Here is an 18,576-nt window from a genome sequence, read left to right as displayed (position 1 = left end):
GGTTATACACGGGGCGGGGCGCAACGGCGGCAAAACCCAGAGTAACCGATTATGCACGCGCCGATCCGGGCGCCGCTTCTGGTTGCGCCCCGCTCACCCGGAAGCTGCGCTTTCTTCCGTGTTTCACTGACGCGGCTTTTTCGGCGGCATGCACCGAAGCTGCAGCCGGTTGCAGCCGGCTCCGTGCGTTATCCGTGATTTTAGTCGCCGCCATTCCACCCCGAATGTGCACTAAAACCCCCGTGCATAATGGGTCACTGAGAGGCTTTAGCTTCTGTGTTGACCTAAACACTTTTTTAGTTTTCTTTGAGTTCATTTGAACTCCCTTAGCTTAACCTTCTGTTAGAAACTCCCTAAATCTCCTTGCATTAGAAACACCAGTTTCCCTCTAAGTCCTGAGGTGTGTGAAGCAAGTTCCTCTCACATCAGTCTAGGGAAATACAGCTAATTTCCCCTTGTAACTGGGCAGAGATTCTTCTCTCCCTAGAAGATTTCTCCCAAAGGATTTCTCCTTTGGCTTTGATTGGGAGTCTCCCCCCCCATCCCCCGAAATCATTCTGCCAAATATCATTCCCAGTTCTCCTGGTTGTGTAGAACTGCTTTTAGTTTATGCTGAATCGAGACACATTAGTCAAGACTCTGTTCTCTGCCTAAAATCTCCTCAAAGTATATGTTTTACAACTAAGGCAGAGAAATGTCTTCTTTCAACACCGTTTTCTGTCTGACTTCTCATAGCATAAAGCTCTCATATAACTTCTCTCACAGCTGTTGCTGGCCAATCAGACTACTTGGAGAAGTTTGTCACTTAAGCTCTCAGATTTGGTGAAAAAATAACCTTTCACTTCCTTGTTTTCTGATATTCTAGCACTTTGAGGCCTGTCCGTTACACCATTCATAGATGTTCTAATGTTTTGAAGTAGAATAATGCTCTTAGTTCACTTTCAGTTATGCTTATTTTTGGGAATGTTCCAAGAAGATACATCAGGTTTCAGGAAATATTTGTGCAGGCTTTCTCTACCAGGGTTTCAGGAAACCCTAGGGTTTCTTCACAGCCTTGGAAGGGTTTCCTAAATGGGTGGGAGTTAATTAATTTTTAATATTCTTTTAAAATTTGTTAAACATTTATTGGGTGATATGACCATCTGTGGTCATGTCAATCTGCCCCTTTCCTCCTAAAATGGCCAATGATGGGCCTGGAGGGGTTGGGAAGGGGCGGGGCCCAAGGTGGACATGTACACAGCTATGCTTCCCAACAATATTCTGCATAATTGTGCCGCTTCTGGGGTTTTTTGAAACTTGAAAAATGTTTCAGGGGTTTATCAATGGCGAAAAAAAGTTGAGAAAGGCTGCCCTAGTGTAAGTTTCCTGTGGTTCCTATTATTACTTGCTTCCTTTTCACAGATCATTACTGTTGTCTTATCTGATGTTATTTCCAGGCACGACAGGTGATGGAGAGAGAATTCAACAATCTGCTTGCCTTGGGCACTGACAGAAGGCTTGATGATGTGAGTACCAAGTATTATGACTAAATCATGGTGGGAATTTGAGAAATTTGGTGTATATGCTGTTGGCTAAGAAATGGCCAAAGCAAGGGCACATTATAGTGCTTGAGTTCTGTGCAGGAAAAAAAAATATAGATATGCTGATCCAGGGAGAGTGCAAAGATGGGGACCCTGTTAGGAAATGGTGTGCTGCAGACAAGAGAGATTTTCTTCTTCCTTGTGGGGAGGGATTGTGTCAGCAGAGCCTATGCTGTTTGGTTTTCTTATTTTCAAGGAGATCCTGTTTGCCAGTTACTAGACATTAGTGGCAAACTAAATTCTTCTTCTTTAGGAAGCAGGATATCATTTCCTTATGGATAATCCTTTTTTAAGTTTAGCCTAAACCCTTATCAGTTGGCTTGAACTAAATGAAGTCTGAGTAGCCACATGTATATGTAAACCTAAATTCATCCCAGTAAAAAGTTTGTATATAGACAAATCTTAGTCTGTGGACCATGGAATTCACTCCCTAAGAAGTGGTAGGAACCACACAATTTTACACTACTTGGAACAAAGTTCTGAAGACCACTGGTGTTGGAAACACTCTTGCCTTCATCTTGGACCTCATAGCCACCTCTGTCACCATTTCCTGTCAACCAAATCCCATGAAGTATGATGCTGTTCTCCTTTCAACAATATGATGGCCTGCTTTCAGAATTTTCGCAGCCCAGCTGCTATTTATATATGTTGTGAATTAATGTCACACTGCTTGCTGTACCAAAACACCTGTATTATTCAGTCAATAAATATATACACTGGACTGAGGGGTTTCTTTAAGCATGGGGATCTGGGATCATTTCAGTACCATTGTCAGTTCTGTAGGAACTTTTGTAAGATAACTTGAATTCATATCCCCTTAGAGCATGGTACAGTGAGAGGAATAGTGGGTATTGAAGGCACAAAGCCTTCTGGATTGTTCAATGTTCAGCAACTACAGGATATGCTAACTGTTCTCTTAGTATTCCTGAGAGTGTGAAATGTATGCTAGATTAGATAATAGAAGTGGAATAGCCCAACATAAGTAATTGCCAAATCATATAAAGGTATGGAGAATAGGGACAACAAACAGAATGAAAGGGGGCTCAGTATGGAGAACATATGCTTAACTGTATCAGTGCTTGCTTAGCTGTATTGGCACCAAATCAAGTTCAAGGTGCTGGTTCTAAGCTTTAAAGCCTTAAACTGCCTGGGACCAGTGCACCTGCGGGACCACATTCTCCCTTATATACCCTCAAGAGCACTGAGATCCTCAGAACAACACCTGCTTAGGGTCCCCGGCCTGAATGAGGTGAAGTTGACCTTTACCAAGGTCAGGGATTTTTCAGCCCTGGCCCCAGAATGTTAAAATGAGCTCCCAGAAGAGATCAGGGCCCTGCGGGACTGAAACCAGTTCTGCAGGGCCTGCAAAATGGAACTATTCCAATGGGCTAATGGTCAAGGCCAGACATAATATCTACTATATATGGCTGGCCTCACCACTAGGAGAGAGAGGGAGAAGGAATGCTGAAGATTGGCTCCAGCCTCAACCTCCCCTCCCTAAGACTGTAGTCCAGCTCCAACCAACCCTTTGCGAGATGGAGGGGTTGGAAGAAGGCAGCCCACCTACCCTTTGAGAGATGTGAGGGAGGGGGCAGGAAGGAGGCGGCCCACCCCCAATGGCCTTCCCCACCCAGCCTGGCTTTTGGAAGATGTGGGGGCATGGGAAGGAGGCAGCCCCCCCAGTGGCCTTACCTGTCCAGCCTGTCCTTTGGGAAATTGGGGATGGGAAGGAAGTAGCCGCCATGACCTTCCATGGCCTTTGGAAGATGGAGGGAGTGGGAGGGAGGCAGCGCCCCCACAGCCTTCCCTTCAGAGCCTGCCCCTTGGGAGATGGGGGTGGGTGGGAAGGAGGCAGCCCATTCCCCATAACCTTCCCTGAGCAGCCTGGCCTTTGGGAGATTTGGGGGGAGCGGGTAGGAAGGAGGCAGCCCCCCCCTAGCCTTCCCTGCCTGGCACAGCCTGAGAGATGGCAGACCCCCTCTCCTGTGGCCTTCCTGGCCCAGCCTTTGGAAGATGTGGGGGTGGATGGGACGGTGGCAGCCCACCCCTCCATGTCCTGCCTGGCCTCTCCTTTGGAAGATGTGGTGTTGGATGGGAAGGTACGTACAGTGGTGACTTATATAGACACTGTTGTATGCGGTGTGTGTGTAGGAGGGACAATGGCACTCCAGAGCAGCTGTCTTCTCCAACAGAACTGATACCTTCCTTCCCTCCTCCCTCTTTTTCTTTCTCTGTCTCTTTCTCTCCCTTCCTCCATCCCTCCCTTCCTGCCAGATCAGTTCTTCTTGGAGATCCTTTTATTTTTATTTGATGATATATATGCTGTTGCTCCCAGAACAAGCTGGCCCTGTTATTCCTGAAGGTCTCCAAGTCCCCACCTAAAGGTTGGCAACCTTGCTAGCTGAATATGTTTGTTTATAAAATTTTAGCCCACCATTCTCTGGTGACTCGTGGGGTACAATATACAAAAAACCTATAACATGTTATAAAAATCCCATCCCATAACAGAACAAAGAGTATGAGCTAAAAAGACAAAACAAGATTGGTGGTGGATTCCCTCTCTGCATCCCACCGGCCATCCACCCCCCCCCATGGTGGGGTATGCTAGATGTTACCATGTAGCCTGAGTAGGGGCCCTGTTGTTCCTAGCCCGGACCTCAACCAAAGACCTGGCAGAAGAGCTTTGTTTTGCAGGCCCTGCAGAACTCCAATAGCTCCGTCAGGGACCTCAGCTCTCCCTGGTGCTCATTCTGCCAGGTCGGGCCAGGACTGAAAAGGCCCTGGCCCAGTTCGAGGCCAGGCATGCTTCCTTAGGGTTAGGGACCTCCAGTAGATTAGCACCCACAGAGCAGAGAGCCCTGCGGTCAGCATAAGGAGCCAAGCAGTCCCTCAGATAGGCAGGGCCCAAGCCTTGGATGGCCTTAAAGGTCAGCACCAAAACCTTGAACCTCATGCTGGCCAGGACTGGCAACCAATGCGGCTGCCTCAGCATAGGCTGAGGCAGCTGCATGGGCCCACCAAGATATATATGAAGGAGGGGGCAGGAATCAAACCCATCTCTTGAGATTAGAATTTGCTACTCTTTAATCACTTCACCACACTGGATCTCAAGATCGGATGGGTAGCGGGGGTGGGAGCAGAACCCAGGAAAGTCATAATGGAGATGAATGTGCTAGCACCCATTCTATTTCTGGGTGCAGTGGACTTTGCCTCTAGTATGAGTGAATGAAACAAACACATATTTATAGAAAGGTGTATCATACTTAAAGGTGTGCTAGATGCAACTTCTTATTTGATATAAAGTTGGTGGCAAATCCTAATTTGGTTCTGTATAATAAGTGAAACAGATTTTTCTTGTGAAGGATCCAGAAACAACATGTAAATCTATGGATATGGGATCAAGATGAGATGTAGAATGTACCTTCTATGGTATATTCAGGAGCATATCAAATGAAAAACTGGTAGAATTATGACCCCTAAGGGCAGTTTTGCACATGCATCTACTATGCTGAAAGCTGTCAGACCTAGTATGGCTGATCCTTCAACACCGTGGAAAGAAGGTGGCATTCAGGATACTATTTCTCATGGCATCCTTAAAGTAACATAACATTTGAAAATAGCCATGGTGGGATCATCACACATACCTGTAGTGGCACACTTTGAAAAGGTAAGTGTATCTGCTGCATTGGGGAGAGGTGGGCAATAAATTTAAATATAATTATAATTATTCAACCAGAATCATGAAGGACATCCAGTGATGTAAAGCTCACCTTACCAAGTGTATATCTGTGAGCCAAAAACTAAAGCACCAAAAATTGCACACAACTATCTATGAAACACAGAAAACTTTTACCAACCTCTGCCAGTGGCTCAAGTAGAAGTGTCCCATGTTGCACTTCAAGCACAGATCTGTGGTCAGCCCCAAGTCAAGCCCCTGCATTAATGTTTTGTAAAAATAAAATATTCTGGAAGATTTTCTTGTCTGGGTGTCTGAGTCATGATTCTTCCTAAAAAACAAAACAAAATATACACTCTCAAAGCTGCCCGCAAATATCTGTTTCTATAAAGATCAAAATTATACCCTATATACCAAGTGTAATAACTGTTTAAGTGGTTCAAAACTTTAGTATTTTGGGTATATTGATTCTGCCATCAGCAAGAACAATTTGATATTCTATAAATTTTGATTGCCAAGAATTTTCCACTATGGATAGCATGTACTTGCATTCATATAGACACTCAGTCCTTCAGAATGGAATCTAAAATATATTTTCCTGTGAGAGAGTTCCATCATAAAATTTTATGACTTAATCATTCAATTCAATAGTACATAGAACACTCATCCCCTGTGGAGTATATCCTGAAATAAGTTTAGAGTTCAAGTACTTATGTTCATTGCATTCTATATAAAAAACAGGACTCTGTCAGCAAACTACTCTGTTGTCTTGAGTGGCACTAAGTGACACTAGCCTGCATCTTACACTCCACTGAGCAAGTTTGAAGGCTTTTTCCTACTTGCAGAGACTTCTTCCAATTAGAAGACCTCTTTTTTCCAATGAAAGATCATCTTAGACTGGAGGAAGTCCCTCCAGCCTAAGGTGGGAGATTGCCCACTGAAATTATCCCATAAATTATCCATGACTGAGGAGTGTAAGTTCTGAAATTGTCCTGACCTGGATGTCCTAGGCTACCTTGATCTTGGTAGAGTCTGCACTTTGTTTATTCCATTGTTTATTCCATTGTCAAACCTGTTGAATTCAGATCGATTTGAACTCGGGTCTTTCTCTCCCCCCCCATTGAAACAGGAAAGTGTTCTGCACATGGTTAGGGGGTAGTTCAGAAGGGGGGGAGGAAGCCAAGCCTCTTTCTTTTCTTGAGGGGGAGGAGAGGAGCAAAACAGGGAGCCTCTTTCATTTCTTGGAGGGTGGGGGGGAGAGAGGATTGAAGAAGACAGAGGAGGGAGAAAAAATTCCAAGACTGGCAGAAGTTGAGAGAAATCAGGGGCTTCTCCTTTAAGGCAAGCTTGTCACATGGCCACCTTTGGCCAATAAGGGTGTCGCTACCACGACACCCTTATTCAAAGGTTCAAAACAGCCTGCTTTCTCAATCTGAATCTTTAAATATTGAGCGTTAAAAGCACACTAAGATATTGCACAATAAAGGTAGGGTCACTCTGGATCAACCCTTCTTGCTGCAGAAGGAAAATTTAAATCGCCCATAATCAAAAAGGAAATCTCATTCTGTGTAGACGGCAGGGACTGAATCGACCTGGGATTGGAATAAAAGCTCCATGCAGTTTACACCCTGGTCAGATATCAGAAGCTAAGCAGGGGTCAACCCATTATCAGTATTTAGGTGGAAAGCTGAGCTAAGTTAAAGGTTGCTACACAGAGCCAAGAAGTTGCAAACCATCTCTGAAAGTTTTGAAAGTGAAAATCTTACAGGGTTGCCATAACATGGCTGTAACTTGGTGGCAAAAAAAAAAGTTAGCAAAGCACCTAGAATGTGCAAGTTATCATCCCAAAAACAAGCCTGGACACAGTCATATCCTGGAGGATCTCCCCTATCGTTTCAATTTTTTGTCTTATATACGCACAGCTTACTATTGATACATGCAGTGAAGATACTTTGTGCTGTGGTCGCAGCAGCTGCCAAAGCAATGTTTTTAAATATCTCATGACCAATCAGAAACCCTGCTGGGCAAAAGCCCCACCCAGCCCCATCTATTTTCTAAAAATGCTTTGGCTCCAGGAAAGGTGTCAGCAAGTGCCATGGTGCCCATGAGCGACACATTGGGAACCTCTGAACAAGTTAGAGTCCTAAATTGAAATCAGTTTCATTAGTATGAATAATGTACTTGTTTTGTTTTTAATCCCACCATTACTCCAAGGAACTCAATGTGACAATTTAGACTTACCACAACACTGTGAGTATGGATGAGAGTGACAGGCCCAAGGCCATCAAGTAAGCTTTGACAGTATTTCAATCTGGATATCTGACAGTCTGTAATTTTACACCATTTTACATTAGATTGACTGTCTGAAAACTCGCATTGAAAAGCCAGTGGGAGAGCTTATTCTAAAGCTCTGTACCATTGCAAATGTGTGTGAGGGTGTCAACCTTGCTGTAATCCTGAAAATATGTACAAAACTCCAGCTTCCCCTGATGTTTTGTGGAGATTAGTGTTAAATTCCTTATTGGGGAAACTCTTTTTGTTGGTATTTTATTCTCTAACACTGTATGCTTGGGAGTAAAGGAGGCTTGGCAGCTGCCTCCTGAACCCTAGGTATAGTTTTGGAAGTGAACTTTGACATGTATAACAGTGCAAGCAATAACTCCTATCTATTAAGAGAGCTTTTGGAAGACATCTTTTGTGCCTTGCATTCCAATGATCTTATTTCACAATTTGTTCTAACTTGTCCAAACTTTGAACTTCCTGTGCTTATTTATGTGCTCAAATGCATTATTCTACTATATGCTATTACTAAATGTATATTTTAAATTATACAGATAAAACTGAGGAATACTAAATGTATTAAGGACTAAGTGCAGAGGCTTATCTGGGATGATTATAAGCAATTACTTCATTTTTACAGGTTTTTATAATTTTAAAATCTAAGAGTAAATGGCGGGAGGTAAGAACATAAGAATCCTTCTGAATCAGACCAATGGTCCAGCATCCTGTCTCACAGACTTGCCAGCCGGTTCCTTTGGAGGAACTACAACCCCAAGATCTTTTCCCCTCTTAAATCTCAGCAAGTTCATATGCTATCACCGTATACCTGAAAATGGGATTTTTTGTTCCAATGTGGATCACTTTACATTTACCAATGCTGAACTTCACTTACTACATTGTCACCCAATTTGCAGAGTTCCTGGATCTTTGGAATAATTTTGTGTCATCTGCAGACCTGGCCACTACACTGTTTATCTCTAGATCCTGATCACTTATGAATAAATAAATACATTTTATTTATTTTATTTATATTTTAATTAATTGCCACTCTCTGCCAGCCACCTTGAGGCAGTTTACGTCAGATAGAATCATAACATAAAATAATCACAATACAACCTTCAACCACCCCTTCCCACTCCCTTTTTGCAGCTCATTGGACAGTGCCCACCATGTCTCCAAACATATGGTGGGGTGTTTGGAGGAGAGACCCAGTCGATGTTCCATCACCCAGCCTCAACTAAGTGCTTGGGGGAAGAGCACCATTTTACAGGTCCTGTGGAACCATGAGAGCTCTGATACAGCCCTTAGCTCTTCTAGGAGGTCATTCCCCCAAGTTGGGGCTAGAACCAAATTGCCAGGTGAACCTCTATTGGGCAGGGAACCACCAGTCTGTTTAAAAATACAGAGCACAATGCTTTGCAAGAGGCATAGGGAGTCAGATGGTCTCTTAGATACACTAGGCCCAGACCATGCATGGCCTTAAAAGTCAAAACCAAAACCTTAAACTTGTTCCAGAATACAACTGGCAACTAATATAGCTGCCCCAAGAGTGTTATTGGCATATTGATGATAACCCCGCCCAGAATTTCAGACCAGCTGGGCCAGAGGGTTAGATGTTATACAGCATGGGAGAACGGACCTTCCCTTGCAGGACTCTGCATGAAGTTGATAAATCTGTGATTGCTCCTCTCCCACTGCAGCTATCTTTGTGTGGTTCCAGAGAAAAGAGATCAGCCATTGCAAGGCTGTCCCTTCTATTCTAGCCCTGGTGAAGTAGGTGGGCTAGCAACTCATGGTTGACATTAAATGCCACAGACAGATCCAGCAACACAAGGAGCACTATCCAGCTGGTGTGGATATCCACCATAAGGGCAACCAGCACCATCTCCACCCGTGGCCAGGTCAGAAGCCAGACTGGTGTGGATCAAGGGCCAAAGCTTCTTCCAAGACTGCCAGGAGCTGATTCATGGTGGCCCTCTCAACCACCTTCCCTAGAAACGCAAGGTGCAGGATAGGGAAGTAGTTGATCGGGTCTCATGGATCAAGCAATGTTTTTTTCAGCAGGGGGCAAATCATTGCCTCCTTCAGCCCATCTAGAAATTTTCCCGATGATAGGGAGAGATTGACAATATCCGTGAGGGGGGGCCACTATCCTCTGGTCGCCCCGTTTAAGGAGCTAGGAGAGACAGGTCAAAGGGGCACTTGGTCGCCCTCACTGAGCCAAGCAATTTGTCTACTTTGATTAAAGAGGGCTGCCTGAAACCATCAAATGTTTTCTCCCAAGGTGGCCGAGGATCCTCCAGTTTCTTTTCTGTATCAATTGTGGACGGAGGGTCATGCAGAGCAATGAGACTTTGCCTGTGAAATGGCTCACAAATGGCTCACAGTCTAAATCCAATTGACTAGAATTATGCACTCTTTTCAAGAGCAGTAAGAGTCGAAACCATCCTAAATAATTGGGCCAGGCAAGAGCTCATGAACGCATTAGAGGTCGCATAAAACTCACATTTTGCAGTCTGCAGCGCTATCTCGTATGTCCTCTTAAGCATGTGATAGGATGCTCTTGTTTCTTCGTCGTGAGTTTTCCTCTGCACTTGCTCAAGTTGTCTCAATTCCCTCTTCCTCTCCTGAAGCTCTGCTGTATACAGTGGAACCTGTTTGAGGTGAGGGTGGAGAGGCCACTGGCAGCAATCTTGTTGATGGTGGCCAACAAGCAGGAGTACCAATCTGCAACCAAGGCCACCAATGAGTTGCTGGGAGGCATCAGGTCCTGCAGAAGAGCATTCAGGAACACAACAGTATCCATAAGTCTCTGCGGGTGGGCTGAAATCCGCCTGCTGTCCAAACAGGGCAGGGATGGGACCCTGAACTGGGCATTCAGGGCATAGTGGTCCAACCATGGAATGGGGTTAATTGCCATCAGATCCACTTTTACTCCAGCACCAAAAATCAAATCAAGGGTATAGCCAAGCGGATGGTTGGGTCCAGCAACAAATTGTGAGAACATTAATGTTGCCATGGTTTACCCCAGGTCCGAGTCTTGATCTGTTCAAACTTTGAACTTCCTGTGCTTATTTATGTGCTCAAATGCATTATTCTACTATATGCTATTAGTAAATGTATATTTTAAATTATACAGAGTGGATGGTACACCAACCCAATGGCCAAGTTCTCAATCCAACCCTAGGCTGACACATTCCATCTCCAGAATTGACAGGGTCAGAAATGCCCTGGAGATGTACAAATCCCGAACCAGAACAGCCACCTCCCCATTCATGTCCTGGGACTGTTGGAGGACTGAAAACTGAGATGGTGCAAGTTCTTTCAGGGTGACTATCTCACCCATGTACACCCAGGCTCAGTCACAAGTGCCGGGTCAACCTTGTGCTCCGCAAAATAAGAGTGGAGTGTCAAGGCCTTACATTGCACAACATCAGTGTTGTTGCCACCCTAGCCTCTACTCCAGCATTCCTAGGATGGAGGTTATAAGGGTTGCGACTGTATCCATATGGGCCCAGGCTGCGAACAATTGCTAGCCAGGCTCAGGGAACCTCTGTATCTCCCAGCCCTTCTACTGTCCAACCTCCTCCCACCATGATACCTCCCTTGGCTCATCAGAACTGGGATCCCCAGCCCTTCTTGTGTCCCTCCTCATTAATTTCCCCCACCAATCATCTTACCCCTGCTATAGCCCAGAATTCCTAGCCTAACTAGATCTACCCTGTGCAACTCCCCCAACCCCCTACTTTAACTACAGAGTAAGCCTAATAAATAGAATAATAAAAAATAGTCACTAAGTTATTGCCAAGTATTAGCCCCTATACTGATCATTGTGGGATCCCACTTCTTACTTCCTTCCATTGTCAGAACTATCCATTCCTAATCTTTGCTTTCTGTCATTTAATCAGTTTTTAATCCATCAAATAATTAGTTCTCTTATCCCATGACCTCTACGTTTACTCAGGAGTCTTTCATGAGGTATCCTGCCAGAAGCCTCTTGAAAGTCCAAGTATATAATGTCTGCTCTACTGGATCACTGTTATTTACATGTTTTTTCATTTCCTCTGAGAACTCCAAAAGACAGGACTTCCCTTTGCAGAAGCCATGCTGGCAGGATTAGAGTTTCTACTAATATGCTTGGGGCAGATGTTAGGATAACTGGCTTGTAATTCCTGGTTCCCTCTAGAATCTTTCTTAAAAATTGGTGTAACAATTGTTCTTATCCAGTCCACTGGTACAGTGGTTGAATTTAGTTATAAGTTACATCAGGCTGTCTCAACCAGGATTTTGTGAAACCCTGGGATTTCTTGACAACCCTGAAGGGGTTTCCTGAAAAGGGGGGAGTTAATTACTTTTTATATATTTTTAACACTCATTAAACATTTATCAGGTGATAAGACTATATATGGTCATGTCAACCCACCCCTCCCCAAATGGCCAATGATGAGCCTGGAAGGGGTGGGGAGGGGAGGGTCCCCAGGTCGGTGTGTACACAGCTATGCTTCCCAACCATATTCTGCATGATCGTGCACTTCTGGGGTTTTGTGAAGCCTGAGGAATGTTTCAGGGGTTTCTTAACAGTTAAAAAGTTGAGAAAGATTGAGTTACATATACGGGTTATGAGGCTCAATCATCTCATATTTGAGTTTCCTAAGAATGCTTGGATATATGCCACCAGGACCTGGAGATTTATTGTTCTTTTAATTTCCCGAATGGATCTAAAACTTAATTTCGTGTCACCTTAATTGGACTCAATTTTCAGAACCCTTCCTGAAAATAGTGGTTGTGGCATGCGTACCTGCCCTACACTTTCTGCAGTGAACAAAGAAAGAAAAATGATGCACAAAATAATTTCCCTTCCTGTATAGGGTGATGATAAGAGCTTTCGGCGAACTCCTTCCTGGCGGAAGCGTTTCCGACCGCGAGACATTCACAGCATCAACATGCTCAGTGGGTCAGCAGAGACTCTCCCAGCAGGGTTCCGAGTGACTTCCTTAGTACCTCTGCCACCTCCTTCAGCACCACCGAAGAAAATGCCACCAGAAGGTACTGTTTAGGCTTTTTGCTGCTGTTCTTGTATACTGAATGAACAATTCCAAACTAACATCTTCTGTCTCTCAGGTATCTTTCAGGTATCTGAATGCTGCATGGCGTGCCTTCCATTGATATAAAACTTTAAGGCAGCCACAAGGGAAGGGGGTTAGATTACGTTGTTGCAATGATAGTTTTAAACAGATCCCACAATCCCATCTCTTGTGCTTTTTTGCTATATTTGTCATCTCCCTGGAGCCACGTTTTGCCTGCAGGGACAAGCATGCATGTGCTAGGAGTTGTGGGGAGATGGCATGGAAAAAGGGTTTTGTGAAAGAGAAGGAATAATAAAAAAGAAACAAAAACATCTGTCATTAGGGCCCCAGATGAACATTTTTCGTCCTGAACAGAAATAGAGGTCACAGTTTATCTTTTAGTTCCTTTAATTTGAAAGCAGAGATACAAAAAAGATGAAGAACCAATGTCATTAGTATCTATTTACTGGTTTCTTTCACATTTGGTTCTGGCCAAAGCCCTTGTAAATAGAAGGTTATTAGGGTTCATAAATTTTTTTAGAAATCTAGAGAACAAATTAACTCCCAACCTCTACCAAGTTCTGAAATTGCCCTAATTCTATTGATTTGTAGACTATAACATTGTCCGGCACCTTTAGGCTTCATTTTTGATGTTCACATGTCCAAATTTACTACAATTTTTGTTTTTTGAGGCCATATGTGCATTAGTTCACTCTCCATTTTGTGCCAGCATTCTATTATAATTTTATTATTATAATTTAATTTTTAGACCGCCCTTCTCCAAGTAGGTCTCAGGGCGGTTTACAACATAAACAGTTAAAACACAATAAAATCTCCATTAAAAACCCAATTTACGTCAAACAACATGTCACATATAACATAAGCGGCAGTGGTCACAATTCTAATCATATTTACCCAACTTCCCCCAAGTTCAGCCTGGTGGGGAGAATAATATTCAGAAAAAGGGTGGCGCCAATTCAATAGATCTAACAATGATCTCAGTGTTAGAGATCTCAATATTGGAGGGGATCCTCCGATGGATTAGTGGGAGAGCTGCCCCAGCCTCAACCATATGTCTGGCGGAAGAGCTCCATCTTGCAGGCCCTGTGGAAAGCTGGTAGATCCCGCAGGGCCATTAGCTCTTCTGGGAGCTCATTCCACCAGGTTGGGGCCAGGACTGAAAAGGCCCTGGCCCAGGTCGAGGCCAGGCGAACATCCCGTGGGCCCGAGACAACCAGTAAGTTCATACCCACAGAGTGGAGTGCTCTGCGGGGGGCATAAGCAACCAAGCGGTCCCACAAGTAGATGGGACCCAGGCCGCGTATAGCCTTAAAGGGAAGCAAGACCTTGAATCTGATTCGGAAACAGACTGGTAACCAGTGCAGATGACAAAGCACCGGCTGAATGTGGGCCCTCAAAGATGTTCTGGTGAGGACCCTGGCAGCCGCATTTTGGACCAGCTGTAACTTCTGAGTCAAAGACAAGGGAAGGTCTGCATAAAGCGAGTTACAGAAGTCTAATCTGGAAGTGACCGTTGTATGGCTCACTGTGGCCAGGTGTTCCGAGGACAGGTAGGGCACTAGTAGCCGGGCTTGGCGAAGATGGAAAACGCCGTCCGAGCTACATTGGTGACCTGAGCCTCCATAGAGAGGGAGGCATCAAATGTCACCCCCAAATTCCTGGCAACTGGTGCAGGTGTTAATTGCACCCCGTCCAGGTATGGGAGGCTCGCTTCCTGGTCCTGCCCTCTTCTGCCCAGCCACAGGACCTCCATCTTTGAGGGGTTGAGTTTCAGGCGACTCTGCCTGAGCCATCCAGCCACTGCTTCCAAACAGCTGGCAAATGTATCCAGGGTGGAGTCCGGCTGGCCATCCATTAGGAAGTAGAGCTGGGTGTCACTCGCATATTGGTGGCATCCCAGCCCATAGCCCCGGACCATATAGATGTTAAAAAGTGTGTAAAATTTTACACATTTACATGTATTTTTACATGTATTAATAGCACCAGATACTAGTTCTTTGTTCACAAAAATATTATAACAGCTTGAACAAAAACATCTTCCTCCTCAACAGGCAACCCAAGTCTAATGGTTTGCATGAGTGCGGTGTCCTCATTAATAGCATGCTTTTGTGTGTTGTTGGTGAATGGTTTGCAGTTGGAGCATCTGGGTCCCAAAGACTGGAGACGTCCACAGTTCGCACATACTCCTGCTGAAATTCAGTTTCCAATGAGACTTGGCCCAGGCTCCAGGTAAGCTTAGAAACTAGGACAGGGCAGCTGCAATCACAGTATTTCACAGACCTTCATGGACGAAACCAGAATTTCTATACAATATGCATTTGAGCGTATTTCCTCTGTGCTTCCAAACATAGCTCTTTGTGTCTTCTGTGTTGCTGTTCTGGTTCTGTAGCACTAAGATGGATGTACAGGAAACAGTACGAGAACAAAGGGTGTTGCCTAGGATTGGTGTATGTATGGACTGCATCCACACTGATCCACAGACTGTACTTATCTCTATATCAGACCCAAGAACTCAGTACAGTTGACATGTGACTTTTGGCAATCTGGTTAATTGAATCAGCCTAACCTGAACACAAACACAAGTAGTCATTGGCATTGACTACTATGAAGGTTATCTCCTCATTGGTCTTTGCAGGAATAGATGTCTCTTTGCAGGAGGGACTTCAGCACATGTTATAGATACTACCAGTCTGGCTTTGCTGTTGTAGTTCTTTTTGGTCTACTGGACAATCTTCGAGACAACTATTTCTGTGCTCTTAAATATATTTGAACCAATGGAGATCAAAGGCCTCCTGGTGTAATAGTAAGAATGATGTGGGAAGCCTATATCCTAATCCCTACTTGACTATGAGGTCACTGGTTTCTCTCTGGAAAGGTTATCATGAAACTAAACACCCTTCCTTAGAAAAATTAATTGATTAGCAGTGGGCTCAAGGGATTTAAGATAATAGCTAAGATAAGGAATACATTTTCATGTAAGCCGGCTTGACCTTCAAGCAAGCTTGATTAAAAACACACACACATAAGATGAGTTTGATAAGGTAGGTGGATGCAGCCAGGGTCCATTTTTATAGCTGAGCTACTTAGACACTTTTTCCTTTTCCAGAATGTTACTGAATCTGCTCACCATCCAGCAGGGTACCAGGCAGTCTGAGAGCTCCCTGGCAAAGAGATGCAAGTGCCTGAAGTGCTGACAAAAGTGTACTGGTCACAATAACAACAATGAGGAGGAGGAGGAATGTGCTGAATAGAGACTGGGGAGGCAACTATGGAAAGGAAGATGACAGCTGTTGGATAAAGATAGCAGGCTTTCCTCCCTCTCTTCAGGGCAGCATTAGTCCTGGCACTCCCAATGACATGAATAGACCTGGGTTTTGTTCAGTGAGGAGTCTGTTTGCCCATGAATGAGCTACCGTTTCCCTTGTGTTTGCTGTAGCAGCCTCTATGCCACCTCTGTATTGTCAGTGCAGATTGTGATTGTTTGTGAAAGACTAGTGAATAAGAGGAGCCAAATGGGACAGAGAGGATGACTGTGTTTTTTTTCCTGCCATTTATTTGAATTGGACGAACCCTCCACAGCCACTGTTTGAGCAGATCTGTTTCCCTATGCATAGTCATGGAAGGAGGCAATCTTGGAGTAGCTTGTCTGTTTTGCAGGTTCATGCCTGGGCTATCTCAGCTGCTAGAGCAGAGCAAAATTAGATTGGCACATGAGAGTGGAAGCACAGGGTCAAAGCAGATTACCATAGCACTGTACCCACTTGTGTTAATATATCCTCTCTACTTGTTTGTTTTTCAGCACATTCCCACTACTTGTACGGTTATACACTGGCTGCTTTCCGAGAGTAGGCCAGAGACCAGACTATGCTTGCTCCTTGGCTCCAAAGAACGGAAGCTACAGGCCAACCATTTTGGGTTATGTGGCCAAAAGGACACTCTTCCTCCTGCTTGTACACAATCCCTGGTCTCCTGTTTGGTGTCCTTAAACCCCAATTATATCTGTGGCTTCCCACTTCTCTCTCCTCCTTTCCTTGGTTATAGACCCACCCTTTGCTGAGAAAAGGAACAGGCTTTTCTCCTCCCAGGTCAGCCCTTTGAGTGATGCTGTGATCTTGACAAAGGTCTGGTAAGACATGGAGACAACCTGATGTTGGTCGACAACAATCCCTGCACCATTATCTTCCTGTGCTTCTTTTTGCCATTACCACCAGAGAGCAGCAGTACTGATAGGACTCTATAAGATTATTGCCAAGGAAATCAGGCAATGAGAATATAGTAAAACCCAACTTGGTTCTCTCCCTGCCATGCTTCTGCTGGGTCTGGCCACTATGCCTAAGAAACAAAGAGAATCATGGGCAATCTTGGCTCTCAGAAATGAAAGAGATGGGGCTGGAAACATGGCAAAGTATTGGGTGCAGGAAGGAAAGAGAGATAACCTTATAAAGCAAGTGCGTATGTCTTTGAGGTCCCATGTCATGTACAAAATCTGTTGCTGGGAGTACAAAGTGCAGTCCCCACTTTTCTGTTGGGTACACAGTAAATGCCCTCTCTATCTTTGTAGACAAACAGAAAATCCCCCCCCCCTTTCTTCTCTCTGCATTTACAGGTAGCCTGTGATCCAGAAGGTTCCTCACTGTTTCTTCCTTCTAGGGTAGGATCTGTTTGTCTCTTCATGCTGCCTTTGCCTTGTGTGGCCCCTTATTACTGACGTGGTATTTCTTGGTGGCTGGAATGCCCTATACTCATACCGTGCTGTTTGGAAGTGCAATATCCAAGAGACTGTACAGTTGCAATGTCTTTTTGGTGTACGACTTGCCTAATACAGTATTAAATATTTTTTTAATTTAAAGAGTAACTGATCCCTTTATATCAATTGCCTATTTCTTTTGTCATATTGGTACTGCATGGATTCCAAACCCTGCAAACAAGTCAGGAATGGGTGTAAGTGTGTTCCAATAAACCAGATTTTAAAGCAAGGCTGGTGTATTCATAATTCTCTTCTACATTCATATATATTCTCTCTGTGCAGTCTCAACTACTCAGAGATCTTTCTGGATCAAGGAGAAGGGTAGAAAATAAATAAAAGAAAGGCATGATCAAAAGTTGGATCATCCATCTGATAGAACAAAGTTTTAATGCCAGTTTGGGCACGTGGGCCAACCCTGACCACTAGTTGCGTAGCTGCTCATTGCTTCCTCTGGCTTCAGCTGATCTGTGTGCTTAGACAGATGGTGTGAAAGATGGAGAATACTTAACCACTCGGTCTCTTCTGATTCACTTGAAGTGTATATGTGCTTAGAACTATCTTTTTGAATCTTAAGACTGATGATGCTTGAAAGCCTGTAAGCCAAATTAATTATCATGACCGAAGAATCATAATTTGTGAGGTTAGCAAGAAACCCAGGATTGGGGGGGGGGGGGAGAGACAATGACAAAAAAAATCATACATGGATTCTACAACAGATCAATGTCTCTATGCTCATGGTAAAGTTAGCACTTGATGCCATTCTGGCCATACCTATGCTGCTCTTTTGCTGCTGCTTTAAAAAACATCTTCCTTTTTTTTGCCTCTTTATTAGCTTTGGATGGATATTCTGGTGGGAATATTGAGGGAGAACAAGAAAATGTGAGTGGAGGATTTACTGTCCCCACAGTCAGGGAACCCAGTCTAACCTCCTAGCAACTGCAACATCAGAATAGATTGGTGGGGTTATTTTCTAGCCTCAAACATCGTTGTATAACTATGAAGTTTTGGGCTAATACCGGAGCATCATCTGGCATAAAGACATAATTTCCAGGTAACACTGGAAGCATCATCATCATGCTGTGGGCACTGATTCTGCCTGCCTCCCCTTTGACCAGGCATTTCCACCAGCTACCCAGCTGAGCAGCAGGCAACAAGCATGCTGGGAGCAGGACATCTCCCACTTCCAGCAGAATGATAGCAACCTTA

General features: G+C 44.3%; 1 protein-coding gene across 10 annotated transcripts in view; it reads left to right on the top strand.

Moving 5' to 3' along the window:
- Nucleotides 1-17,599, top strand: part of PPFIA4 (PPFI scaffold protein A4) — a 146,379-nt gene extending 128,780 nt beyond the window's left edge. For 6 of the 10 annotated variants that reach the window (XM_077335121.1, XM_077335116.1, XM_077335119.1 and 3 more), the window contains 4 exons: nt 1,437-1,505; nt 12,405-12,582; nt 14,675-14,852; nt 16,423-17,599. In XM_077335121.1, the coding sequence (XP_077191236.1) occupies nt 1,437-1,505; nt 12,405-12,582; nt 14,675-14,852; nt 16,423-16,609 (612 nt within the window). In that variant the 3' untranslated portion in view covers nt 16,610-17,599. The remainder of the gene's footprint in view (nt 1-1,436; nt 1,506-12,404; nt 12,583-14,674; nt 14,853-16,422) is intronic. The other 4 variants (XM_077335125.1, XM_077335122.1, XM_077335126.1 and 1 more) reach the window with 2 other exon arrangements.
- The last annotated feature ends 977 nt before the right edge of the window (nt 17,600-18,576 follow it).

Source organism: Paroedura picta, chromosome 4, assembly GCF_049243985.1.
Source record: "Paroedura picta isolate Pp20150507F chromosome 4, Ppicta_v3.0, whole genome shotgun sequence".
Classification (NCBI taxonomy): Eukaryota; Metazoa; Chordata; class Lepidosauria; order Squamata; family Gekkonidae; genus Paroedura; species Paroedura picta.
Note: the sequence above shows the minus strand (reverse complement) of the source record. Positions and strands in the feature narration are given on the sequence as shown.